Source organism: Lissotriton vulgaris, chromosome 12, assembly GCF_964263255.1.
Source record: "Lissotriton vulgaris chromosome 12, aLisVul1.2, whole genome shotgun sequence".
NCBI lineage: Eukaryota > Metazoa > Chordata > Amphibia > Caudata > Salamandridae > Lissotriton > Lissotriton vulgaris.
The window spans coordinates 81,505,647-81,533,106 of NC_141700.1; the positions used below are offsets into that span (position 1 = coordinate 81,505,647).

General features: G+C 47.6%; 1 protein-coding gene across 2 annotated transcripts in view; it reads left to right on the forward strand.

Moving 5' to 3' along the window:
- Positions 1 to 27,460, forward strand: part of RANBP3 (RAN binding protein 3) — a 387,515-nt gene that overhangs the window by 314,561 nt on the left and 45,494 nt on the right. For both annotated transcript variants that reach the window (XR_015302612.1, XM_086947244.1), the window contains exon 17: positions 22,374 to 22,557. Coding sequence is in view for 1 of the 2 variants with exons in the window: in XM_086947244.1 (XP_086803370.1) it covers positions 22,374 to 22,557 (184 nt within the window). In the remaining variant the exon portion in view is untranslated. The remainder of the gene's footprint in view (positions 1 to 22,373; positions 22,558 to 27,460) is intronic.

Here is a 27,460-nt window from a genome sequence, read left to right on the forward strand (position 1 = left end):
CTCTTGCTGTCCGTGTTCTGTACTGTACCCTTGAAATGGGGCACACTTATCAGCAGAGGCAGAGCTGCCAGTTTTTGAATGGGCAGTATTAACATGTACTACGGTAGTCAGCAGCAGTATAACTCAGAAGAAGTTCTAGATTTGTGGGGCAGTATCAACACTCCTTATCCAAATTGACTTGTTTATTTGGGGGCAATATCCGAGTACACTGCCTAGTTATGTATTGCAGCGTTATGCAGCGCCAACTTCGCTCGAGGGCATTGGGGCGCTTTACAAGAGAACCACACCATTTTTACACATTCTCATGGGCAGGGAGGCTAAGTTTTCGTAGCAAGTAGGGCAGGATGCGAACGTGAAAATGTGTCTCCTCTCATATCGAGATGGCCTGTGCGGTAGGTCCTAGTGACACGTGGGTGTGGCTAAAGGGCCAGAGCAGCAGCATTTGGAGCTTTGGAAACCAGGTTCAAGTCTCGTTGTCTCAACATCTTGTGATTCTGGGCAAATCACTTATCTCCTCCTGTATCCCAAAATAGAATGTGTCCATGTGTAACGAACCCGGTGCTCATGGAAAGCTGTCCAATACCTTCGGGTCGAGTTCGCGTTATATAAAAAATGCGCCAAACCTTGGGTCCTATTATGTCCCATTGGACCGGAAATGGGCAGGCTGCACGCGCGTATCTGCCATAAATCCGGGTGAGCCCCCTCCCCTTCGCGGGGACGCAGATACTATTGCCAGTAAGTGCCCCGCTATCAGGGTAAGTGGCTGCCCCCTGGGGTGGGTGGGGGCTCTTTCAGTGCCTTTTGTCCCCGCACAGCCAGAGGGTGCGGCGTGAAGAGCTGATAATGGGGCAGGGGAAGCGGCTTCAGCGGCCAGAAGAGGCCCATCGGCTGACAACGACTCTGACCGCGGGGGGCCGGGGGGGCAGGGCAGGCCGTGGGGGCAACCGGTGAAGGCTTCGAATACATCCAGTGTGTGTAGAAGATGTCCGCACGCGGGAAGCTGTGTATATGCCAATAGAAATAATAATGCCATTTATTTAGGGATACAAAAAATAAAAAAAATAATGAGCAATACAAATAGCTCTACCAATAATATTGCCGAGACCATTGCATTGTAAATGCTTGTTAAGGCTTGTTCACCTGTTGCAAGAAAAGGTTGTATGTGGAGGACGGGCATAAAGACTGCATCTACTGCCTGTATCCGGACCACAAGGCAGCGGACTGCTAAATCTGCCGCACCTTTTCAACAAGGACTCTCCGGGACCGTGAGGGTCGCCTTCTCACCTGGCTCCAAAAGCTAAAGTCGTGGAAGGAAACACTGTCAAGTGACAGCGAAGAATCGTCATCTGCCACTTTGTCCAGAAGGTCAGTGAAGAGGGGTAGGGCTTCCCCTTCACCATCTACAGACCATCACTCAAAGGCCTCAAAAAAGACCCTCCGTTAGTCTGAGAGCCTGAGTCCTACCAAATCTCCTCACCATGGTGCAAAGGAGAGGTAAGGACTGCCTGCAGCAGCAGTGGTGGAGTCTGCTATACCTTTCAAAAAGCCTTCTTCCCTGACGTCTGAGAAGTCTGACAAGGATAGTCAATCGTCGACTACGCTGCGAAACACTCCGTTGACGAAGGCTGCAAAGGTGCAGGTTAAAACATTGACGGTGCTTTTAAGTCTCCATCTGTTGACGTTGGTGTCGATGGGCTCGTCGACGACTATGTCAACAACGTCGGCGAGGGTGTCGACGACTGTAGATGCAACGACTGTGGCGTCGACGAGGGCATCAATGACAACGGTGACTACGACAGCCGGAGTGTCGACGGTCTCGTCTACGACCGTGTCGGTGGGTCTTCCGTCGACGACTTCGTCGACAATGGTTTCTTTTTATTTCTCCACCGTCGACGGTACCATCAACGACGTCTTCGTCGATGGAGAGAATCACCATTTCTTTTAAGAGAATCATGCCGGACATGACTTCTCCAAGGAAGTCATTTGGCTATGCCAATAGCCCCTCAAAGCTCCTAGTCAAGTGCCAAGGCACTGATTCTGAAGATGAATACCTATATGAGCACTCATATCATCACTCTTTTCACCGTCAGGAGGACACTAGCCAGGAGATAATTTCTGTTCCTTCTTCCCTCTCGGCGGATCTTCAAGGCATGTTGCTGGACTATAGGAAGAGACTCGCCCAGCCTCCTCCTTCTCCACTTCCGTTGGCGCAGGCTGTGTCTGCTCCGCCAGCTTCTTCTGTGGCTTTGCCAATGCCACCCTCCCAGATGGTATCACAGCTGCAAATCACCAGTTCAGTTATATCTCCGGTGGTTCCAGAGGTGCAGGTTGATTCCTCGTATGATGATCACAATGAGATCAGAGGGCCGGACTAGTGTGCAGAGTGGGATGATTATGTGATACCAAACCCACCTTCTCCGACACTGCATACAGCTGATTCTCCCATGGCAGACATAGGAGGGTTTCACAAATTGATGGAGAGGGCATCTCACAGATTTGGCCTTCCCATGCCTTCAGTTCAATCTGAGTGTTTTCTTTATGATTTTAAAGAACCTTATAGGAAGACGATCCGTTCCATTCCTATTGTCAGCCACGTCTGGGAGGAAGGATTAAAGGCAATGAAGAATCCGGCTACTGTCATTCCAGTCTTGCCGTGTCTGGAGAAAAAATACAATGCCCCTGACGACAGTCCAGCATCCTTAACAGGTCAGCCGAAGCCGGATTCAGTGATCTCTCAGGTGGCTCAGAGAAAGTCATGCAACCCTTCTGCACCCCTTACTACTCCTCCTGATAAGGACGGCAGATGCCTAGATAATGCTGGGAAAAGATTTTCCTCTATGGCAAGTCTTTTGATTAGAGCGGTGAATGCGTTGGCGATACTTGGCAGGTATGATAGTCATATGTGGTGTGACATCTCACCATATCTAGACCAGCTGCCCCAGGAGTCCAAGGTGGAAGAAAATCTTGCAGTAGGGAGAGCGTATATCAGCTGAGATTATCGACTGCGCAATAGACATTGCCACAACGGCTTTCCGCTCGCTAGCAGGCGCAGCTGTTCTTCGTCGCCAAGGCTGGCTAAAGGCGACATGGTTCCGGCCGGATGTCCAAAACAAAGTCCTAGACCTTCCATTTGATGGGGACACATTATTTTGTAAAAATATTGATGAGGCCCTCCAAGACATGAAGAAGGATACAGAAACTGCAAGATCCTTTGGAGCCCTACAATATCGAAAGGTTCCTTTCCGTGGAGCCAGAGGAAGAAATTCTACAACCTACAGGGGTTCATACCAGCAGCAACGATATCCTTCTTATAGTTCAACACCTCAGTCTTATCGTCCATCTTACCATCAAAGACAAGGCCAGACCTCTTTTTTTTCCTCTAGGTCAAACTCTAGAGGGAAACAGAATCGCCAGGGGCGTGACACCACTAAGCGACAATAGCGGCGTACTGGCTCTTCCTGCTGTACCCCCACTCCCCGACAACATCTGTGGGGGGCAGGGTGTCTCAATACCTCCACAACTGGCAACGGATAACATCAGACCGTTGGGTACTCAACATCATTCAATGTGGCCATACGCAGGAGTATGTTCATCTTCCACCTTCCAAGACCCCTGCCGTTGTGCCTTTGAAACATGTGCGTCTTCTGCGGCTCGAAGTTCATCAGATGCTCATCAAGGGAGCTGTAGAGCCGGGTCCCTTTTCTCAGAAGGGGGAGGGTTTCTACTCCAGATTTTTTCTGGTCAAGAAGACGCTGGAGAAGTGGCGCCCCTTTTTAGATCTCTGGGAGCGGATCACCTATCTCCTAAGACAAGCCTTTCGGATGGTGTCCCTCCAGGACGTTTTACATCTCCTCAACCCTTGGGACTTTATGGCCACTCTCGATCTCTGGGATGCGTATTTTCACATACCCATTCATCCAGCCCACAGGAGGTTTCTACGGTTTACAGTAGCCAAGAGCCACCTTCAGTTCAAGGTTCTACCTTTTGGACTTCGGTCTTCTCCGAGGATCTTTACCAAAGTGCTGGCGCCGGTGGCAGCCTTTCTCAGGAAGCAACATTTTCAGATCTTCCCCCCCTACCTGGACTATTGTCGCTGAAGGCCCCGACCAGACATGCAGCGGAAGAAATGGTCGATGCATGCACACGTCTGTTAAGCAATCTGGGTCTAACTCTCAACAGGGAGAAGTCATTTCTCTGTCCGTCCACGGAAGCGCGATTCCTAGGGGCCATCCTGGACACGTCTCTCAACAAGGCTTCTCCATCTCTCGAAAGACTAGAGAAACTGATGTCCATGGCTCAGCTGTTGCGAGGAAGAAAGTATCTTTCAGTTCGCCATTACAAATCCCTGCTAGGAACAATTTCCTCTTGCATTCCTTTAATACCTCACTGCAGGTTGCGGATGCGTTCACTTCAGGAACAGCTCGACCTGCCATGGCGACAAGTAGATGGATCCTTCGACAAGGTGGTGATCACTCTGGCCTTGAAAAAGGCCGCCTTGTGGTGGACGAAGAAAGAAAATATTTCCCAAGGTCTATCCTTCGTAATCAATCCAGCTCCTCAGGTAGTCAATACAGATTCCTCGCTTGAAGGCTGGGGCGCGGTGCTACAGGACTTGCATGTAAGCAGACATTGGTTGCCACAGCACCGCCTTCTCCATTTCAATCTCCTGGAACTCAGGGCGATTCGTCTGGCACTACAGGCCTTTGTTCCACGGCTGCAGGGATCAGTGGTTCTCGTCCGCACAGACCCCACCATGGCCATGCACTATATAAACAAAGCAGGGGGTACCAGATCTCGTTCGTGGTCTCAAGAAGCCCAGAAGATTTGGGAGTGGGCTATCCTTCACAGAATATCACTGAAGGCGGAACATCTTCCAGGAGTACTAAACGAAAAGACGGACATGCTCAGCAGAATGTCGTCAGTCAGTCACGAATGGGAACTGAACCAGATTGTCTTGGAGAGCATTTTTCACCGGTGGGGCAGACCCGCAATAGATCTCTTTGCCACCACGGAGAACAAAAAATGCCAGTTTTACGCCAGCAAGCGACACCATCACGGATCGTTGGGGAATGCGCTTTCGATAGCCTGGTCAGGCGCGTTTGTATATGCTTTCCCCCCATCCCATTGATACCCAGAATACTCAGGAAGATCAAAACGGAGCCGTGCAGGATGGTCCTAATGGCTCCAGCTTGGGTGAGGCAGTTCTGGTTCACGGAACTTCACCTCCTCTCCCTGGACCCTCCACGGCCGCTACGGACAGTCCCAGACCTTCTCACGATGTTCCAGGGCCAGGTCTGGCACCCGGACCCTCGATTCTTGCACCACTCCTGAGCAGCAAGAGTTTCTTGGGCTAGATCTCTCAGAGGAGATTACGGAGGTTCTCTCTCAGGCCAGAGCTCCTTCTACTAACAAGACATACCGTTTAAAATGGAAGCAATTCTGTATCTGGTGTCAGCAGGAGGGTTTCGACCCTTTTTCATCTCAACCTCCCCAAGTTCTTCCTTACTTCCTGTCTTTTGCTAGAGCGGGGCTGGCTCATTCATCCATAAAGGTTCATTTGGCTGCAGTTTCTCGCTATAGACACACTGCATCTGGACCTTCTCTCTGGACAATCAGGATTTTCAATCAGTTTCTCAAAGGCCTTTTTAGAGTCTTTCCTCCAGTGAGGCCCTCCACCTCCTACGTGGCATTTGAATTTGGTTCTCACCCGGCTGATGAAGCACCCATTTGAGCCGATTCATCCAGCAGATCTGAAATTTCTCTCTTGGAAGGTGGCACATCTTGTAGCGCTCACTTCCGCAAGAACAATGGGTGAGTTACAAGCTCTTACGATCCAGGAACCCTTCCTTCAATTCAAGAAGAATACAGTGATTCTAAAGACTAATCCAAGGTTCAAACCTAAGATGCCTGCGGACTTTGATTTAAATGAGCCGGTGATTCTTAAGGCTTTCTTTCTTCAGCCCTCTATGCCGCGGGAAAGAGCACTCAACTCTCTGGATGTGCAGAGATGTTTGAAGTTTTATCTGAACCGTACTAAAGAATTCCGAAAATCTTCTTAACTGTTTTTCGTTTAGCGCTCCCCGCAACGTCTTGCCCATGTCCAAGCAGCGGATTGCTCGGTGGGTGGCCAGTGCTATACGCTTTTGTCATTCAGCAGCGGGCAAACCCCTGGAGGGTAGAGTCCGAGCACATTCTACAAGGTCCACGGCTTCCTCTATGGCCCTCTTTGCTGGGGTTCAGATCAAAGATATCTGCAGGGCTGCAACTTGGAGCAGCACGTACAAATTCACAAGGCATTACTATCTGGAGGCCTTGACACAGGAAGACAAGGCGGTGGGCCAGGCAGTCCTGAGGAACCTCTTCCATTGAGTGGTGAGCTTTCCTTTTCTTCCCTCCTGCCTTTCTTTCTTGTTATTGGCACATTTTGAATTTGAGTTTATATGTGCATTTGCCATTTATTCTTAAATGTTATTGCACAGTTTTTAATGTTCTTTTGCTTGCAGCATTTAAAATAAAAATAAAAAAAGAGGAGAAGGAGACACAACAATGAGAGAGCAAAATTGCTTCTGACTGCTCCCTACAAATATGGGAATCTATGAAAGTTCCAATACTGGAGTAAGAAAACCAGCTACTTACCTGTAACTTTGGTTCTCCAGTATTGGAAACTTTCATAGATTCCATGCGACTCACCCTCCCTTGGGAAAGCTCAACCTTCAGTCTCTTTGGTTAAAGTTTTACACAACGTATTCGAAAATCTGAGGGTCTGAGGTTCTTTCAGCAAGGTTCTAGAGGGTGAGGCTGTTCTGATTAGTTGTTCAGAATTGTTTGGGATCTTTTGCATAATGAGGTGGATAGATTGCAAAAGGAGAATGGGCCTCGGCCTAGTTTTTTCTTTTGTAATGTTTTTTACTGCTATTTTATGTATACCGAGGCTCCCATCTCGACGACGGGGAATGATTCAAGCATGGGAATCTATGAAAGTTTCCAATACTGGAGAAACCAAAGTTACAGGTAAGTAACTTGTTTTCATATGTGTACTTTTCTTCGTTTATGCAAGTGTTACAGTTGGCTTTTATAGTTACTGTTTTTCTTTTTTTATTACCTTTTTGTCTATATGACGCAAGCGATATTAGTAGAATCCAGGCACTCCGATATACTAAGGTGGGGAGGGGGGTGGGGGGGATATAGAGTAGTATCAGACGAGAAGATTGTCACAGATAGATGTCAAGTTGTGATAACTATGAGTGAGAACAAATATGTGTCTTGGAGCTGTCCTCAAGACATTTTGGAGTTTTCCGAAGTATGCCTCAACGCAAAGGAATCTAACATCACTTTTTCTCCATACCGTCCGAACAAAAATGTTGGATTCTGTAACTATAGTTTATTTTGTGAGGCCTACCTGTAATATTTAGTATTGCGTTTAGCATTTCCAGCCAGTATTTACACAGCAGTCCGTGCAGATTTTTTCAAGCAATGGAAGAACTCAGCTGCTTAGTTTGCCTATTATTTAGAGGAAACACTTAATTATGATACAGTGGTCAGTCTTGAAGCAGGTGATTGTTCAGGGTAGGGAAATACCATTGTCTCATTTAAATGAAGAAAGTGCAAGGTCAGTATTGTATTTTGGAAGCATTGTATAATGTAGACCAGGGTTTGCTAGGGAAAGTAATATGTCTGCCTTGTCATGAATGTTCATCTTATTTTGTTAACGTTCAGCAATGGAATTAGATAAATGTTTTTTATGTTCTGGGCTCTGATGTTGATCAGCAAAGTCAGCTGTAAAAGTATAAGCTCTTCATCTACAATGTCTCTGCCACATTAAACATTTTATGTTGCATTGTTGTTGCCCTTGAGGGTAATCAGCCGAATAAACGAGAGGTATGATTGTCAAATTCTAGAAGCAAAACTTCTATTTTGGATCCATTGATGTTTAACTGGTTGGTTTGCAATACAAAAGGGGATGATGGACGGAGCGTTCGAGCAAATCAAACACTCACCCCCAGTCGACTGATCTGGGTTTAATCCATCACCATTCTTTAGCTCACTCAGCCACCCCAGTTCAGACATGGCCATATGCAAATCAGTCGGACCCTGTGCCTCATGGGAACAGTTCAGCCCGAACTGCCAAGCCATGGCTGCTCTGGACCGGAAACAAGCATCCTGGGACCGGTATCGGATTCATAATCCTCATCAGCCAGGCTATCTTGAATCCATTGGCCAAGTGAGCAAGGGACTCATGTCTGAGCATACCCAGCCAACTTCGAACAAAGCGATACAAAAGGGGATGATGGAAGGTGCGTTCGAGCAAATCAAACACTCACCCCCAGTCAACTGATCTGGGTTTAATCCATCGCCATTCTTTAGCTCACTCAGCCACCCCAGTTTAGACATGGCCATATGCAAATCAGTCTGACCCTGTGCCTCATGGGAACAGTCCAGCCGGAACTGCCAAGCCATGTCTTCCTTGGACCGGAAACAAGCATCCTGGGACCGGTTTCGGATACATAATCCTAATCAGCCAGGCCATCTTGAATCCAGTGGCCAAGTGAGCAAGGGTCTCACGTCTGAGCATACCCTGCCAATTTAGGGCGAACAAAGCGATACAAAAGGGGATGATGGACGGAGGGTTCGAGCAAATCAAACACTCATCCCCAGTCAACTGATCTGGGTTTAATCCATCACCATTCTTTAGCTCACTCAGCCACCCCAGTTCAGACATGGCCATATGCAAATCAGTCTGACCCTGTGCCTCATGGGAACAGTCCAGCCCGAACTGCCAAGCCATGTCTTCCCTGGACCGGAAACAAGCATCCTGGGACCGGTTTCAGGTTCATAATCCTCATCAGCCAGGCTATCTTGAATCCAGTGGCCAAGTGAGCAAGGGACTCACGTCTGAGCATACCCTGCCAACTTATGGCGAACAAAGCGATACAAAAGTCACTAGTTGCTTTGCATCCAGTATTTTGGCATCAACTTCCAAATTACACCTCAAACTATATTTAGATCTGGAGGCTGTTATGAGAAAGTGCCCTCTTTCTGCATGGTTGCCCCCGCTTTTTGCTGAATTGCTGATGTGCTTTGACTGAGTGTGCACTGGGCTCCTACTAATCGGGTATCCAGTGCCTATGTTCCTTCCCTAAAACTGCTTTGAAGCCTAAAACCAATTGGCATCTCTGGTCACAGGTCAGTCCCTGGTAAATGGTACCGCAGGTACCTAAGGCACTGTGTCCAGAGACGGCCTTCAAGGGCTGCAGCACTTATTGTGCCACCCTTAGAGGCCCTCTACCATTACACTCACATACTGCCTTTGTAGGCTCTGTGTTTTGGTGCAGAAGAAAGTGAAGAGTCGACTTGGCACACATCTCTGTGTGCCATGCCTACAACCCACTGCCCTGGTGTGAGAAAGTTGCTCTATGTGTACTGGTCCAAAGTAAGGTACCGTGTGTATAAAGTCCACAATCCCCAGAGCTATAACAGAGGTTAAAGTCAAGTCTGACCTTACTCACTAAAGTGGTAGCTTGGTCGAGCCGTAAGGCAGTACCAGAGGACAGTGAAAAGCATTTGTTGTACACACTCAGTCAGCAAAAGGTTTCACACACTCAAGAACTGAACTCTAGGCCAATTGTTTTTATATCCAAAGATATATTTGTTTTATTTTTAGAACCAACAGGTATCAAAATATACTTTTATTGATAAGAGTACTCTCAAGTAATTACTTTGCAAAGAGGCAATAAACTTTGTAAACACAATAGGTACAATGGTTGCAGTAGGCAACACAATTCTAAACACAATTTAACATTGAGCTCAATGGGTTTTTCTACATAAATGCAGCTGATCACTTTTGTAACTCCAGGACTGTATCCTAGATTCAGGCCTGGTGTCTGAGCCGAAAATAGGTTAGTAAAAACTTTTAGGTATTGCAATGATTTTTAAAGAATAAAAAGGTATTTTAAAAGTTCACACTTAGAAACTTTTCTGTGAAAATCTAGCAATGTTATCCAATGGGAGAAAATTCAGGTTACAGGTTGAGTATGTTCTCGTTACTTTTATAATCCAGTACTGGGCTACTAGGTCCAGCACTTAAGACCGGTAAGTAATTACGTTTCAGTAGTAGGTACGATTTTTAAGGAATATTTTAAGTTTTCGAAAGTAGACACTTAGAAGAAATTTCATAGAAAAGCAGATAATGGATTCCTATGGAGAAAATTCAGGTTACTAGTAAACACGGTTATGATCACTTTTGAGGTTCAGTGCCTGGCTAAAAGGTACAGTACTGGCTTCTCTCCTGATCACAGGTGAGTACTTCAGAATTCGTTATTCCGCTGATTTTAGATGAATATTATAAAGTTTCAAAACTTCACACAGATTTTTCCAAGTCAAACCAATCAATGTTATCCTATGGCAGGAAAGTGAGTCATCAGTTTTCAGGTGAGTACACAACTGGTGAACTTAAGGTTCTGGCATAGACTCAGGGGTCCTCCAGGGTCAGGTAGGTACAGTCGGTACCCCCGCAGCGGCACAGGGCGGCCGGGTGCAGAGGTAGTTAGGCCCAATGTTATCCAATGAGAGGCAGGGGGCCTTCGGTTGGTGGCTGCTGGTTAGCAGGCCACACAGCTGTGGGAGCTGGGCTCCTGGTCCCTTGCTCTGGGCAAATGGGGAAGTAGGCTAGGGTACAGGATGCACTGCCAGGGGCACTCGGGCGGTACAAAAGGGGGTGGTGATGGACAGAGCATCTGAATCAATCAAACACTCACACCCAGTCAAAAGATCTGGTTTTAATCCATCACCGTTCTTTAGCCCACTCTGCCAGCCCAGTTCAGACATGGCTATATGCAAATCAGTCTGACCCTGTGCCTCATGGGAACAGTCCAGCCCGAACTGCCAAGCCATGCCTTCCCTGGACCGGAAACAAGCTTCCGAGGACCGGTTTGGCAGCAGGGTGCTTATGAGCCGTCGGGCGCTCAATATTATTCAATGACGATCTTGAAAAGGGAACAAAGGCTGCAGGCTCGGGGACGGAGGATCTTCTGGAGCGACCAACACTTTGAGGGGTAAGTTGGGATCTTGGAGGATAGGTAGGCACCCAGGAGATGGGCACAGGGGGCTGTGGAGCGCCGGGTGCAGGAGTGTCTTTTGAGGTCGGGAAATCTTACCCCTACTGGTCGCGGTCAGAGGGGTCCTTTGTCCCGAGGCTGCAGGCGTCGTCGAGGAGGGTCCTTGGGCACTGGATTCCAAGTCAGAATCGCGGGGGGTCGTCCTCAGGGTCTTGATTCACTCCGGCACAGGCTAGGCTTGGCGGGTGCAGAATGTGCAGGGTTCGCGGTTCCGGGCTGATGCCAGGGCTTGTTACTTGCTTTGAACAGTACCACTGCTCGTGGGAGACCCAGGTAGTCAGAGTCACAAGGCAGTCAGGTCCTCCGGGGTTTTTGAGGTTGCTGACCACTGGAGATGCAGGGGTTTAACAGGAGCAGGTTCGAGGGTCGATAGGCCGGTAGGGCTGGGGCCAAATCAGTTGGTGTCTTCCTCTTTTTAGCAGCTACACAACAGGTCTTGGTGTTCCTTGATCTTCTTTCTTGTTTCATAATCTGGATCTGTGGAAAAAGGTTCAGGGTGCCCCTAAATACTGAATTCTGATAGATACATCTGCCGTGTGGATTCCTCACCTTGTTAATATCCCCCTTGCGTCAGCAACATTCGGAAATTCTTTTCGTAGCCTCGCTCCAACGTGGATAGGACGTCACAGAGACACGGCTCCGCTCGCAACTCCGCTGACGAAACCGACGCCTATAATAGGCCCACTCCGGCGTGATGACATCAGTTCCCTTTTTTCCGCGTCGTCGACGCTAACGGTTATCGGGAATCTCTGTAGCCTACTGGTACATTGTTGCCATTTTGTTGCATATTTCTGCTTCTCTGTATCCTGTCTCTTCGACGATGTCATCCAAGAAGATCGGCTTCAAGCCCTGCAGGGAGTGCGGTAAAATGATGTCCATTACCGACCCCCATGAAGACTGCATCTGGTGTTTAAGTTCCGACCATGATGTGGGGGATTGTTCTTCATGTCGGAACGATGAATCCGAAGGCCCTGAGGGAGAGAGAAGCCAAACTTCTGGTTGCTAAGGTGAAAGCTGGAAAGGAGAAGTCGTCGAGGTCTCGTTCTCGAAGGGCGAGGTCGAAGTCCAGGTCGAGATCTGGTTCTCGAGAGAGGTCGTCTTCGAAGTCTGCGTCGGATCATGTTTCGAAGTCGAAGAAGAAGCGCAAGAAGAGGAGCCATGTGTCCCGACGTCGGTCTGGTAAGGAGTCGAGGTCACCGAAGAAGGTACGTTCGAAGGTGGTTACTCTCGAAGTCTCTGAGCCTGAAGGTGAGGCCTCACCTTCCGAGTCGCATGGGCGTTCTCCCACTTCGGCTCCGGTACCCTCTCCGGCTCCGAATCCGTCTCCGGCGCCGTCCCCGGCCCGTGAAGAGGAAGAGGCTCAGGAGGTTGTGGATTCTGCGCCTGTTGAAGAGCTGAATCCGATCCCTCCACAGGACCGGCCTGATGGTTTTCAGCCGCCCTTTCCTGCTCCAGGCCAGGACCCTTCAGTGTTTCTTAACGCTATGTATGGCGTTTTCTCAAGGGCGTGGTACCCCTCTGGTGCACCTTCGGGTCCCATGGGTCCTTTGGCTTACAGCCTGGGAGTTCCTCACTCCTATCCTCCGGCTCCGTTTATGCCTTACATGCCGGCTCCGACGCCGCATTGGCAGTTCACGGCTCCGCCGAAGTCGTCGACGCCGATTCCAGCGTCGCCTGCTCCTGATCGTCCTCGAGGGCATTCTTCTGTGCCGTCGGATTCGATACCGGCGTCGGCCCCGAATCCGTCGGAGCCGCAGGTGGATCCGGCTGCGAGGCGTGTAAAGGAGAGATCCAGAAGGGAAGCTCAACGCCTTTTTGAAGAGCAGAGGTACATGGATTCACAGTCTGATGTTGAAGAAGGTGAATTGGAGGAGAGCTGTTTTGAGGAATTGGCGGATTCAGGAACTCTTGATTTCTCTCCAGAGTGGGAGTTGCCCTCAGGCTCGGGTGCTCCTTCTAAGGATATCCAGCCTTACCATCTGGTTATGAGGAAGGCTGCTGAGCTTCTTCAATTGACTCTGCCTACAGTGGAGTTCAAGTCTAATATCCTCACTGAGGTCTTGCATTCACCGAATTCTGTGGTTGAGCCTTTACTTCCATTCAATGATGCCTTGACTGATCCTATAATGGAGGTGTGGAAGAAACCTTTGTAGGCTCCTGCGGTTTCTAAGAGTGTTGCGAGGATGTACAGGGCTGCTCCTGAGGACCCGGCTTTTCTGTCTTCTCATCCTTCGCCGGAGAGCCTGGTCATTCAGGCTGCCTGTTCTAAGAAGAGTCTTAGTGCCTTTCCTCAGGTTCCTTGTGAGAAGGAAGCAAAGAAACAGGACCAGGTTGCAAAAAAGACCTTTTCATCGGCGAGTATGGCGTTGAAGTCAACTAATGCCACATGTCTTATGGGAAGGTATGTGCATGCCCTGATGGACTCTTTGCGTATCCTGGCTCCAAAAATTCCTGATGCCAACCGGAAGGATTTTGAGCAGGTGATTTCTGACACTCAGGCGGCAGCCCGCCAGGTTATTCAAAGTGGTCTGGACACTGCCAACTCTGTGGCTCGAATTATGGGCACTGCTGTCGCCACTAGGAGGTCAGCCTGGTTGAAGTCATCGGACTTTTCGGCTGATGTTCAGGCGACCTTGCTGGATCTTCCTTTTGATGGATCAGGTCTCTTTGGGAAGAAGGCGGATGCGGCTCTTGAGAGATTCAAGGATTGCAGAGCAACTGCTAAGTCTTTGGGTCTCCAGATCAGAGGCACTTCTTCCAACAGAAGGTTCAGGGGCTTTGGTCGCTCCTTTCGGAATTTCCGGCAAGGCCTACAGCAGCAGCAGCAACAACAGCAGCAGCAAAATTCAGTGTACAGATCGTACAGGGGAAAGCAAAGAGCGCGTCCTCGTGGACGTCAGCCCTCCTCTTCCTCTTCCAACCCCCCTGCCGCAGAAAAGCAGCCCTAGATCCGCTATTCAGGATCATGTGGGTCCGGTTGGGGGTCGGCTTACCCATTTTCTACAGGATTGGGAATCGGTTACGACAGATCTTTGGGTTCTCAATCTTGTAGAAAATGGGTATGCCCTTCCCTTTCGGGAATTCCCCCCTGTTTACCCTCCTTGTCAAGGTTTTTGCACCGAGGAACATCTGTCTCTTCTGCAGGAGGAGGTTCTAACTCTGTTACGAAAGGGTGCGATAGAGGTGGTCCTAGAGCAGGAGAGGGGTCAGGGATGCTACTCCCGGTATTTCCTGATCCCCAAAAAGGATGGCAGGCTTCGTCCAATCCTGGATCTCAGGATCTTGAATCTCTATCTGAAGCAGGAGAAATTCAAGATGCTCACCCTTGTTCAGGTTCTTCAAGCGTTAATGGAAGGAGACTGGATGGTGTCGCTCGACTTGCAGGATGCGTATTTCCACATACCCATCCTGAAGTCGCACAGAAAGTATCTCCGTTTCACGGTTGGGTCGCAGCACTACCAGTTTGCGGTCCTTCCGTTTGGTCTTACTACTGCGCCTCGAGTCTTCACCAAGGTGATGGCGGTGGTGGCAGCTCATCTCAGTTGGTCGGGGATACCTGTGTTCCCTTATTTGGACGACTGGCTGATCAAAGCGGAGTCGTCAGAGAAGGTGCTCCATCATCTGCAAGAGACAACTCAGTTGTTGTTCAGGTTGGGTTTTTCGATAAATGTACCCAAGTCTCACCTGGTGCCCTCCCAGCGCAACCTGTTCATAGGTGCCGTACTGGACACTACTGATTGTCGTGCATTCCCTCCTCCTCAAAGGATTCTCGACATTCAGGAAATGATTCCTTCATTTTACAATGGAGCGGTCGTTCCACTCCTGAAGGTCCTTCGCCTGCTCGGTCTGATGGCTTCTTGCATTCTGTTGGTCAACCATGCACGCTGGCACATGAGGGCACTCCAGTGGTGTCTCCGCAGGCAGTGGTATCAGCACAACGGGGATCTCGGGGAGTCGGTGAAGATCTCCAGAGAAACTGCAGCGGATCTGTCTTGGTGGAGCGTGGAAGGCAATCTGTCGCAAGGAAAGCTTTTCCATCTACCTCCATCGGTGGCCACGGTTATAGCGGATGCATCCACTCTAGGGTGGGGTGCTCATCTGGAGGTCAAGGGTCTTTGGTCTCCAGAGGAAAGGTTGCTTCACATCAACCTTCTAGAGTTGCGGGCGATACGTTTGGCGCTCAAGGCCTTCCTCCCTTCCCTGCGGTCGGTCGATCCAAGTCCTGACGGACAACACGACCGCGATGTGGTACATCAACAAGCAGGGAGGAGTGGTGTCGCAGTGTCTCTGCAGGGAGGCTCTGCGTCTCTGGTACTGGGCTCAGGACCACCAGATTTGTCTGATGGCAAATCATCTGGCCGGAGTTCTGAACGTGCGTGCAGACAGTCTCAGTCGGCAGTTCTCTGCCGACCACGAGTGGAGGCTTCACCCGGAGGTGGTTCGTCACGTCTTTCGGACGTGGGGGACTCCTCGGGTGGACCTGTTTGCCACTCGCGAGAATGCTCACTGCCCGCCATTCTACAGTCTCCAGTATCCGATGCAAGGAGCCTTGGGGGACGCGTTTCAGTTGAGTTGGGGAAATCAACTCCTTTACGCGTTTCCTCCCATACCTTTGATTCCTCGGGTTCTGAGGAAGATTCGCCAAGACCGGGCCCAAGTTATATTGGTCGCCCCAGATTGGCCAAGAAGGGTGTGGTATACAGATCTACTCCACCTCTCCTCTCACCCGCCGCTCCGTCTCCCTCTCAGGGCAGACCTCCTCTCTCAGATGGAGGGGCAGGTTCTACACCCCCACCTCCAGGCATTGCACCTTCATGCCTGGAGATTGAACGGGGCAACCTGATTTCCTATTCTCTCACGCCTGACGTGGTGGATGTCATCTTGTCTGTCAGGCGTGACTCCACTAAGACTGTCTATTCATGTAGATGGTCTAGATTTGTCACTTAGTGTGGTGAGAATGATATTGACCCTTTGAGAGCCCGTTTATCAGATGTGCTCCGGTTTGCTCTTTCTTTGGCGCAAACGGGCTTGCAGTTGCCACGGTTAAGGGCTATCTTTCGCGCTGTCGGCTTTTATTTGTTTGCCTGATCAGCCCTCTCTTTTTAAGTCTCCTGTAGTTTTAAGGTTTTTGAAGGGTCTTGTAAACAAGTTCCCTCCTACTCCTTTTATTGTACCTCAGTGGGACTTGAATCTTGTCTTGACCTTTCTGATGGGCTCTCCCTTTGAGCCTCTTCATAAATGTCCTATGAGGCTTTTAACCTTTAAGGCAGTTTTCCTCGTTGCAATAACCTCGGCAAGGAGGGTGAGTGAGCTTCAAGCTCTAAGTTCCAAGCCCCCGTTCCTGACCATACATGCTGATCGGATGGTTCTAAGGACCAGGGCTGCTTTTCTTCCTAAGGTGGTGACTCCTTTCCACCTTGGTCAATCCATTACCCTCCCTACCTTTTATCCTCCCCCGCATCCTTCCAAGGAGGAGGAGAGGTTACACCGTCTGGACCCTAAGAGAGCGGTGTCTTTTTATTTGGACAGAACTAAAGACTGTCGCTTGGATGATCAACTCTTCATTGTCTTTGCTGGCTGCAAGAAGGGAAGAGCGGTCCATAAAAGAACTTTATCAAGATGGATCGTTCTGTGTATAAAGATATGCTACTCTTTGGCCGGTAAGGAACCTCCAGAGGGTGTTAGGGCTCATTCAACTAGAGCTAAGTCGTCAACCTCAGCTTTGGCTAGAGGTGTTCCTGTGGAGGACATTTGTAGGGCGGCAACCTGGTCTTCCCTCCACACTTTCGCGAAGCATTACTGCTTGGATTCCGAAGTGAGGAGGGACGGTCACTTTGCGCGCTCTGTCCTTCAGGATTTCCTGGTTTAGAAGAGTGGACACCCTCCTCCGGGAGTGGGGACTGCTGTGGGACTCTATTCACAAGGTGAGGAATCCACACGGCAGATGTATCTATCAGAAGAACAAGTTACTTACCTTCGGTAACACTTTTTCTGGTAGATACTATATCTGCCTGTGGATTCCTCACTGACCCACCCGCCTCCCCGTTGTCCACTCTTCTTTACCACAGTTATTGTATTATATTGTTATTATATTGGATTGTTAAGGAGTTGCTTTATTTGCTTTCTTGCTTTTGCTCAACACTATGTGTTTTCTCCTTGGCAATTGTTTATTGTGTATACTGTGTATATTGCTTATGTCATTGGTCCGTCCGTGTGCCTCGATGGCACGGAAAAAAGGGCGGAACTGATGTCATCACGCCGGCGTGGGCCAATTATAGGCGTCGGTGATGTCAGCGGAGTCGCAAGCGGAGCCGTGTCTCTGTGACGTCCTATCCACGGCGGCGCGAGGCTACGAAAAGAATTTCCGAATGTTGCTGACGCAAGGGGGATATTCACAAGGTGAGGAATCCACAGGCAGATATAGTATCTACCAGAAAAAGCGTTACCGAAGGTAAGTAACTTGTTCTTTAGGGGCGTTACAGGTAGGGCAAGGGCAGGGACAAATGGGTCCCTGTCTTGGGGTGGGTACACCCCCTAGCCTGCTCCTCTTCTGTGGGAGGGGGGCAGGAACCTAGCTGTGATTGGGCAGGGCTCACCATCTTCAAGATGGCTGGAGCCTGGGGTCATGCTTCACCTCGCCTCTCCCACCTGAGGGGTGGGGTTGGCACAGGCTGGCACACCCCCCTTTCTGACGTAGGATTTCCTGCCAGCAGTACAGCAAATGGTCTAGAGAAGCTCACAAAGGCGGAATGCCTTTGAAGCTTCCCCTGCCCATCTGGGGGAGGCGGCTTGGCATCTCGTCCCAGGATGTGCATTGTAGCAGGCCCAGGAGAGCGGGAGCTCTCCACCCAGGGGTCCAGCAACATGTCAGCTGTGTGGCAGCCTAGGCAGCCTCTCAGACAGGACGTGGATTGTAGGTTTAGGTTTCAGGGGGCATCTCTAAGATGCCCTCTGTAGTGCATTTTACATTAAATCCCACACTGGCATCAGTGTGGGTTTAATGTGCTGAGAAGTTTGATATCAAACTTGTCAGGCTTCAGTGTAGCCATTATGGTGCTGTGGAGTTCATAATGACAACCTCCCAGCATCATATACTCTTAATTGCCTCACTGCACTTAGTGTCCAGGAACGGCCCTGGGTACCGTAGGGGCACAGGGCTCATGCACCTGTGCCCACACCACTGGCACAGGGCACCCAGCTAGAGGGGTGGCTGATGTATGCCAGGGCAGTGGGTGTGTGGGCATGGCACAGAGGGATGTGTGCCATGTCGACTCTTTGTTTAGTTCTGCACCAGGACACTCAGCCTGCAAAGGCAGTGTGTGTGTGTCAGGGTACAAGGCCCCTAAGGGTGGCACAAAAAGTGCTGCAGCCCTTAGGGGTCTTCTCTGGTCACAATGCCCTGGGCACCTAGGGTACCATTTACTAGGGGCTCACATGTGGCCAGAGATGCCAATCGAGTTTAGGCTTTAGTACCGTTTTTAGGGAAGGAACACAGGCCTTTGGTACCTGATTGGCAGTGACCCAGGGTACAGCAAGGAAAAGTGCATCAGGTACCAGGCAAAAAGTGGGGGGTTCCTGCAACAAACTCACTTTCTCACACCTGGCATAGGTCAGTCACCCCTCTAGCAGGGTGCACTATACCAGTGGTGAGGGTACAGGTGCATGAGCCCTGTACCCCTACAGTGTCTAAGTCCATTCTTAGACATTGTAAGTGCAGTGCTACCATTAAGAGTATATGGTGCTGGGAGTTTGTCATCATGAACTCCACAGCACCATAATGGCTATACTGAAAACTGAGAATTGTGGTATCAAACTTATCAGCACATTAAACCCACACTGATGCCAGTGTGGGATTTAATGAAAAATGCACACAGAGGGCATCTTAGAGATGCCCCCTGAAAATTGACCTACCACTAGTGTCCAGGCTGAGTGGCTGCTTTCAGCTGCCACCACCAGACATGTTTCTGGACCCCTGGGTCGAGAGCCTGCTGCTCTCTGGGGCCTGAAACAATGCACATCCTGGGATGTGGTGCCAAGCCTCCTCCCCCAGGATGGGCAGCGTTCACGAAGGGAAAGCTTCAAAGGCTTGCTTCCTTTGTGAGCGTCCCCAGGCCATTTGCTGCTCCCCAGCAACTCCTCCCCACTGGTTCTGACCCCCACTTTGGGGTCGTGAAAACCGACAAGAAAAACCATTGAGGAAGAGAGGTGTGCCCACCTCTGCCAACTCCACCCCTCAAGTGGTGTGGAGGGGGGTGGGGGGGGGGGGGGGGGGGTCAAGGGTGAAGCACAAGTTTTCAGTCCCCACCATCTTTATAGGGGGTGTACCTACTCCAGGGAAGGGACCCATTGGTCCTTACCTTTTACCTACATGTAACGCTCCTAAATCTAGTATTTAGGGGCACCCATGAACCTTGCTTCCTCAGACAAGTAGAAACTAGAAGAAGAAGGCCCTAACAGCCGTGCAGAAGCTAACAAGAGGAAGATGCCCACTGACTTGGCCTCAGCCCTACTGGCCTGTCTCCATCTCGAACCTACACCAGCGAAATCCCGGTGTGTCCTGCAACCAGCAACCTCGAAAACACCGGAAGACCTGCCTGCCTTCAACCCTAAAGACTTCGTCTCCTGTGAAAACCGTATTTGTTCATCTGCAACCTCTGGTCACAGCCGGAAACCGCGAATCCGCACCACTCTGCACCTGCCGTCCACAGCCTGAGCTCGAGTGGGCAAGCACCAAAAGGACCCCCTGGCGATCCTGACCCGAGATCCGTCGACCCCTGACCTGCCTCAAGCCTCCAGCCGAGGCCTGCAGCCTAAATCCAGAAAGTCCCTTCAACCTCGACCAGGAGCTGGTAAGAAGATCCGACCCCAAAAGGCACCCCTGCACCCAACGCCCCAAGGCCTTGGGTGGCCATACCGACGGTGCCTAACCAACCCCCAACTTCCCAACTTACCTCTCAAAGTCGTGGTCGCACCCAGGTTTCCTTTGTCCCCAAGCCTGCAGTGCTTTTATAAACCAGAGAATCCCCATTGAAAGCTACAGGGCTTCCAACGCCAAAACAGCGCTCTGCACCCAGCCGCCCCAGTGCTGCTGAGGGTGCAACTTCTGTGGTGGCCTAAACCACCATTTGCCCCGAGCTAAAGCCCAGGAGCTTTGCTCCCACAACCTAGTGGCCTGCTCGTCGGCAGCCACCAACCAGATGACCCCATTCACCCATTGGATAACATTGGGCCTCAGCACTCTGCACCTGGCCGCCCTAGTGCCGCTTAAGGTGTGACTAAAGTGCATCCTTGACCCTGGAGGACCCCTGGGTCTAGTCCCAGAACCTCAACTCCCACTACCGAATACTTACCTCAAAACCGATAATACTATTTCCGTCCATAGGATAACATTGACTGTTTTTCTGTGAAAGTGTGGAGTCTGAAAACTTAGAGAAATTCTTTAAAATTATTCTGTTTAACAAAAAAAGATTTTACTTTCCTGTTTACAGGAACTGTCCCAGAGTAGTATCCAGGTATACTACTAAGTGTAAGAAAAATAATCTCAAAGTAATGTACCTGTAATCTTACTGAGAATCCCATACAAAGTATATGTACTTTATTCTGAAAAGCATTGCATTATCAGTAACACTACTGTAATCAAAGTACATTTACAATTGCAATACAAACTGTTACATCCTGTATATTTACTGCAAAGTACTGATCACTTACCTATGCCAGGCTTGCTTGATGCTAGGTAATAAAATAACTAAAAGAATATTTTTATACAAAAACAATTAGTCTGAAGTTCAGTCTTTGAGTGTGTGAATTAATTTGCTGACTGAGTGTGCACATCAAATGCTTAAAGCTGGCCTCTGATACTGCCTTACTGCTCGACCACACTACCACAGATAGAGTGAGGTGCTATCTAACTTTACCTCTGCCTACCTGTGGTTACACTGGACTCTGTGCACACTATACCTCACTTTGGTATAGTATATACAGAGCCAGCTTCCTACAGCTGTTTGCCTTCATATGAGAGACTGTGCTGTGTCCCTGGCAGATGATGGTAGATGGGATGGAGTCAATCAAAAGCATACAGATGAGTTGTCTGCTTGGCCTCTTGGCTTAGTTTTGATGGTCCTGACAGATTATATCATCTCAGTGGAGGTTGATCCGGACTTCCTAGTTGGCTGGGGGTGAGGGTTTGGAGGTTTAGGAATTGGTTACAGCAGGTGGGGGAAACACCAGCTTCATACAGCAGGTAAATCAGGAAGGAAGTTGAGCAGCTCTTTCTGAATCTAAAAGTGGTTAGAGAAGATCTTTATTTAAGTCGTTTTTTTTCTTCAAATAGTCGTTTTTAGAGCAATTGAGGGGCTATTTGGGTAATTTATTAAGAGTGTGCACCTCAGTTTGACTGTGCAAGAAGTCATGATTTAGCCCAACATCTTCCAAAATAATCCATCCCTTCAAAACGAAGGATGTTGCTTGATCTCAATTAGCATATTTCATTGGCAAATGTTTTTCTTTCCTTCAAGTAATGTCTGGAAGTTGTCAGTTTTCGGATCCAGAATTTCCTGGGAGCAAAAACATGTTATGATAATGTTGGAAAGTGCTAGGAGAAAGGTGTTGCCCCAACCCTTTTCAAGTTTCTCTCTGATCTAACTTTGGTTTAATAGTAGATGGCATATCTTTCATCCATGGTGCACCTCCCTAGACAAGTGGATACTCTTATGGACTGATGAGGTTAAAGGTTAGTTTGCCCCACCTCAAGTTGGGTTAAATCTAGGTTGTCTATATTTTCTACTAGACTTTGCAAGAATGAATCAAGGGGTCATTGAGTCAAATGTTGAACTCTCCCAATAGGGACTAGGCAGTTTGTAGTAGATAGAGGTGCTTTGTTTAGTCCAAGGAAAGGGTCCAACCTATGTTGGTATCAGCGAACATTGAGGATCGAGAAGGTGTTCTGTGGGTGATTTTACTAATGGGTCCATTATATTTGTCCTGAAGCAACAAGTGTTGTCACATTTCTGATGGGTCAGAATCTTCTGTTGAAAGTGTTCTCATCTGATAATTTTGTGCTCTAATAGAGTGCATGGCCTGCTACTACGTTATTCAATTGTGGAGCATTTGTAAACATTGTACTTGACTGTAACAATAGTAATACAGCATAGGATCGTTTGTTGACGTTTAGGATTAGAATATCTCTGCTGTTGGGATGGTCGGTTGGGAAGAGCAGTCATTAACAATGTAATCTCATTTATTTTTGACCAACCTACTTAGGCAAGTTCCAAAGATACTGGACAACTGTATGCAGCGTTGCACCACCGGATACTGGCCCTGCGGAGTAGAGTAGAGCAAGAACAAGAATCTAAGAGCACAGCCCCTGAACCAGAGGTGGCACAATCCAATGAGGAATACAGTGATGATGAAGATGGTATTCCTCCCTCAGGATCTAACGGAAGTGGTGAGTTTGTTGTGTGAGAGAGCTAAAAACATTAGGCTATTCCTGTAAAGCGTTACTGACTCAAAGAAAATAATTGGGAGGAAAAATCTTATGCTGGTACATGTGATTGAGCCTGCAAATATTTACAGGCTCTGCAAGAACTGCCAGGACTTTATTTTCATAGTTTACTCGATGGACAAACTGTGTCCATCTTGCAGGGTGCTGGCTGACACCTACAACTTATCACTTTAACCCACTCTGCACTTCTCTTTTATTTTCTATACTCAGTTTATTTTTTTAGATCAAGGTTTATGCCTTAATTACGAGCTAGAGAGATTGTTGACCTTTGAGTGTTCCCTGTAGTTGATCATTTATTTGGACACACTTATAGTTTGACATTTTGTTAAGTGAGCTTTAAATAAATGCAATTTAAAAGAAGAGTTTCTCAAGACTTGTGAAGACTGGGCTTATTCAGATGCTGATAACCCTCTGCAGGTAAGCTGAGACTAGAGCCAAGTATAGTTTTGCAGTTATTTAAAGCTAAGCTCTAAGGCACTACTTGGACAGGCAAATATAAAAGTTTAAACCCTCCTATTTATCAGAGTAGGCCTGGATTTATGATAGTTGATCCTTTGAGTGCAACAGTGCAGTTGGACCGAAGACTAGGCTCTGTTCTTCGTTCGTTGTTACAAAAGCATTTCCTTATTTCCTAATTGATACTTAAGTGCTCTTGAGTTTGATCATGACTATCCGCATACTTATTGAATTTTGGTCAGACTCTGGTATGATTGCTTCAGATAGACACTGGTACTTTATCAAAAACTGAGGTTAAGCAATCCTTGGTTGCTGTTGCCACCCAGTGAAGTGTTGTTAGAAAGAAAGAATCTGCCTTATTTATTTAATGTATTTATTTACTACTTTTAGCTAATTTGTAAAGAGAAACTTTGACTCTAAAAAGAGTGTTGTGGGGCTTCATCTGTGAAAATGCAAAAAGACTACAAAGGGCAGCTGTAAAATAGAAGTCTCCTTAAGTTGTATAGTCATGTTTTTATGGAGGGCAAGACTAGTGAAGGTGGCAGACTTATTGAGCGAGCATGATACTGCCACAAGGCCATGGCAAGTCTTGCCCCAAGTAGCTGGTAAGCAGACCAGGTCATTTCATCTGCAAAACTATTAGAGGACACAGATGCAGAAATGAGGCTGGCAGATTTCCCTGGGCTTATGCAACAGGGATAATGCAACATGAACTGAACATAAAAGATGTGACGGCAGCGTTTTCAATTTGAAGAGCTGAAGGAAATTTGTCAGGTGTTTGTAATAGTCATCTTCTATAAAAAGGAATATACTTTAGATTAGGACATGTTTGAATTTATCTCTGGTGAGCAGAACATAGGCCCCTACCTGTGTCAAACATGTAAGTAACATAATAGAGATGACCTACTTATGTTTAAGGTGTGGTGTGTGTATGTATGTATGTATATATGTACACAGACACACACCTTAAACATAGGCAGGTCATCTCTATTATGTTCCTTACATGTTCGACACAGGTTGGGGCCTGTGTTCTATATATTTTCTGTTTGGTTGTGTTAGCCAGTTTGCAGATTTATTTTAAATAGACTGTAGCAACCCACTTACGCTTTTGACATGTGGACCACCATGCCCAACATTTTGTGGAAAGGTTTGTGTGGGAATCAGTACAGTCGGGACTTGTATCCCTTTTCTGAAAAGGTTATATCCAGGTTCCCTGGGAAAGGTTTAATGAGGCTCACTGCCATAGTTTTGTAGGCCAGTTATTATCTTGCTATTAGCTGGATTACCTGTTGGTCCACACTGCCTAATTACTTTGATTGTTATTGCCGCAAGACCAGTTAGATGCCAGTTTCTTGTTATATTCTTAGTGGCTGGTTGCATATGGGTACTGAAACTAACAGAATCCATATTCACGGCACATAACCGGATCATGGGACAAAGTGGTGCATGTCGCACAGTTACTATAGATAGCACTGCAGTGATTAAAGGACGTTAACAGACTCGCTATGGACCTATTGTACAAGTGACGAGCACCAAGGTTCGATTTGAGAACTGGCACCCGAGTGGATGGGTGGATTACTCATCAGCAGGATTTATTCTCCAGACATCTTTGATCAGCGGAAGGCTCACAGTTACACATAAAGGTACTAGATCTGAGATGTGTTTTCTAGGGGTTTATGCTTCCCACCCCCCAGATTCAGTCCCTAATTATGATAAATGCATATATAAACAAATTATGTCGAACAAAAGCACCTATTGTATCCGAAGAGGTTTGGACCTTGCCTGACTGGGGGAAAAACACATTGTGTCCCTGTCTGTGTAGAACCTTTCATGGATAAATAAAGAAAGGGGAGACACTGTAATCCAATAAAGAATGTGAGCTCTGTTTCCAAGTATTGCAAGGGTTCTGAAGCAGGGAACTTGAGATTTAAAAAAAAAAAAAAAATTTAGAAGCTTTCCTCAGTACGCAGTCATCCTGCAACCGGAAAACTGATCCGAGACATGTCCAAGAGGATGGTCCCGCCCCCATGCTCTTTATTTATTTTCTTTTTTCCCAATTGTAACTGATCTGGACCTCTTTTTAGTGAAAACTCTCAAATCAAATACGGGCATTCAAGATAAAAGATCAGAAATCCTTTTCTTCCCTTTAGTAGGGGCTGGCTATAATCAAACATTCTAAGTGCCATCTTTATAATTGTAACTGTGATATTCATGCTAAACTCACTTGTTTGCTTGGGAGCACCTCACAAGCAAAAGGAAGTTTGACCAGCAAGAATCATGCCCAGCAAATATATGTGGACTAAGTACCACCCAGCTAGCTATCTACATCCCAGAAGACAGTCAAATCTAGAACAAATGAACCACTTTACTACTGTGCCAGGAGTTCACAATCAAGTTGCAGATCTGTTAAGTCGTCAAAAACAACAGATACACGAATGGGAACTTCATCATCAAGTTCTTCAGCCATTTTTTCAAGAGTGGGGTCAGCCAGAGATAGATCTGTTTGCTACAAACCACAACTCCAAATGCCCAAGCTTCGCCGCCAGATACCCACACCCATTATCCAAAGGCAATGCTGTATGGATGAACTGGTCAAACAAATTTGCGTACGCTTTTCCACCTCTCCCACTAATTCCATTAGTGGTTCGCAAGCTACAGCAACATTCTCTCACATTGATTCTCATAGCACCAACGTGGGCAAGACAACCTTGGTACACCACGCTACTAGAGATGCCAATAGTACCACATCGCAAACTAAAACTCTCTCCACATCTACTAACACAGAACCATGGAGAGTTTATGCATCCAGACCCAATGCAGCGCAATCTAGCGATTTGGCTCCTGAGGTCTTAGAATTTGGATATCTAAATTTACCACCTGATTGTATGAACGTCATAAAAGCAGCAAGACGCTCTACCACTAGAGCATGTTATGCAGCAAAGTGGAAAAGGTTTGTTGTATTTTGTACAAATAACATCGATCCCTTAGATGTTTCCATACAAAACATTATATGCTATTGGTTACATCTGCAAAGATCTAACTTAGTGTATTCCTCAATCAGGTTACATCTTGCTGCTATAGCAGCATATCTTCAAAACAGACAACATTTGTCATTGTTTAGAGTACCTGCAATAAAAGTGTTTATGGAGGGACTTAAAAGAATAATTCCTCCTAGAATACCACCCTCTCCAGTGTGGAACTTGAATGTTGTTCTCACAAGACTTATGGGTCCTCCTTTCGAACCATTACATAAGTCTGAATTACAATTCCTTACATGGAAAGTTGCTTTTTTAGTAGCTGTGACTTCACTTAGAAGAGTGAGTGAGTTACAAGCATTAACAATTCAAGAACCATTTATACAACTTCATCATAATAAAGTGGTTCTTAAAACAAATCCAAAGTTTCTGCCAAAGGTCATTTCACCTTTCCACCTCAATCAATCTATTGAATTGCCAGTATTTTTTCCCCAACCACAAACAGTGGCAGAAAGAGCTCTACATACATTAGATGTGAAGAGAGCGCTTCTCTACTACCTTGATAGGACCAAACCTTTTCGTAAAACTAAACAACTTTCTCCACATAAGGGAAATCCAATTTCAAAATCGGGCATTGCAAGATGGATTGTTAAGTGCATTCAGATTTGTTATCAAAAAGCAAAACGCACTCTATCCATTTCCCCTAGGGCTCATTCTACCCATAAATTAGGGACATCTATGGCATTCCTAGGGAACATACCAATAGATGACATCTGTAAAGCAGCTACATCGTCTATTCCACACACATTTACAAAACTCTACTGTTTAGATGTGCAGGCAAAACAGCATGCAAGTGTGGGCCAGGCTGTACTCAAAACATTATTTCAAACTACTGCAACAGACACGGGTGGCGCCACTAGGGGAGAAACTGCTGTGCAATCTATGCAATAGTGTGGTCTGCAGCCCATATGCCTCGAACGGAAAATGCTACTTACCAGTATGCATCTGTTCTTGGCATGTAGGGCTGCAGAACCACACACGCCCACCCGCCTCCCCGGCTACCTATGTTTGTTCCAGTATTATCTTATTTAGATACACAATACATTGTCATCTCTATATGTACTCATACAACTCAATCATTTGCCCAATGGCGAAAACAATCTGAAGATGGAGTCGATGCCCATGCGCACTACCTAAGGGAGGAGTCATCCAACAGACAAAGACTCTTCCAAGACAACAACAAAGTGTAATCATCCGGGCCCACCACCAGATGGTGATCTAATGCAATAGTGTGTGGTTCTGCAGCCCTACATGCCAAGGACAGATGCATACTGGTAAGTAGCATTTTCCTTCTCTGAATTCTGCTACTTACATGGACCTTCGGTTAGTGACAGTCCAGGAACTGCTAAAGATGC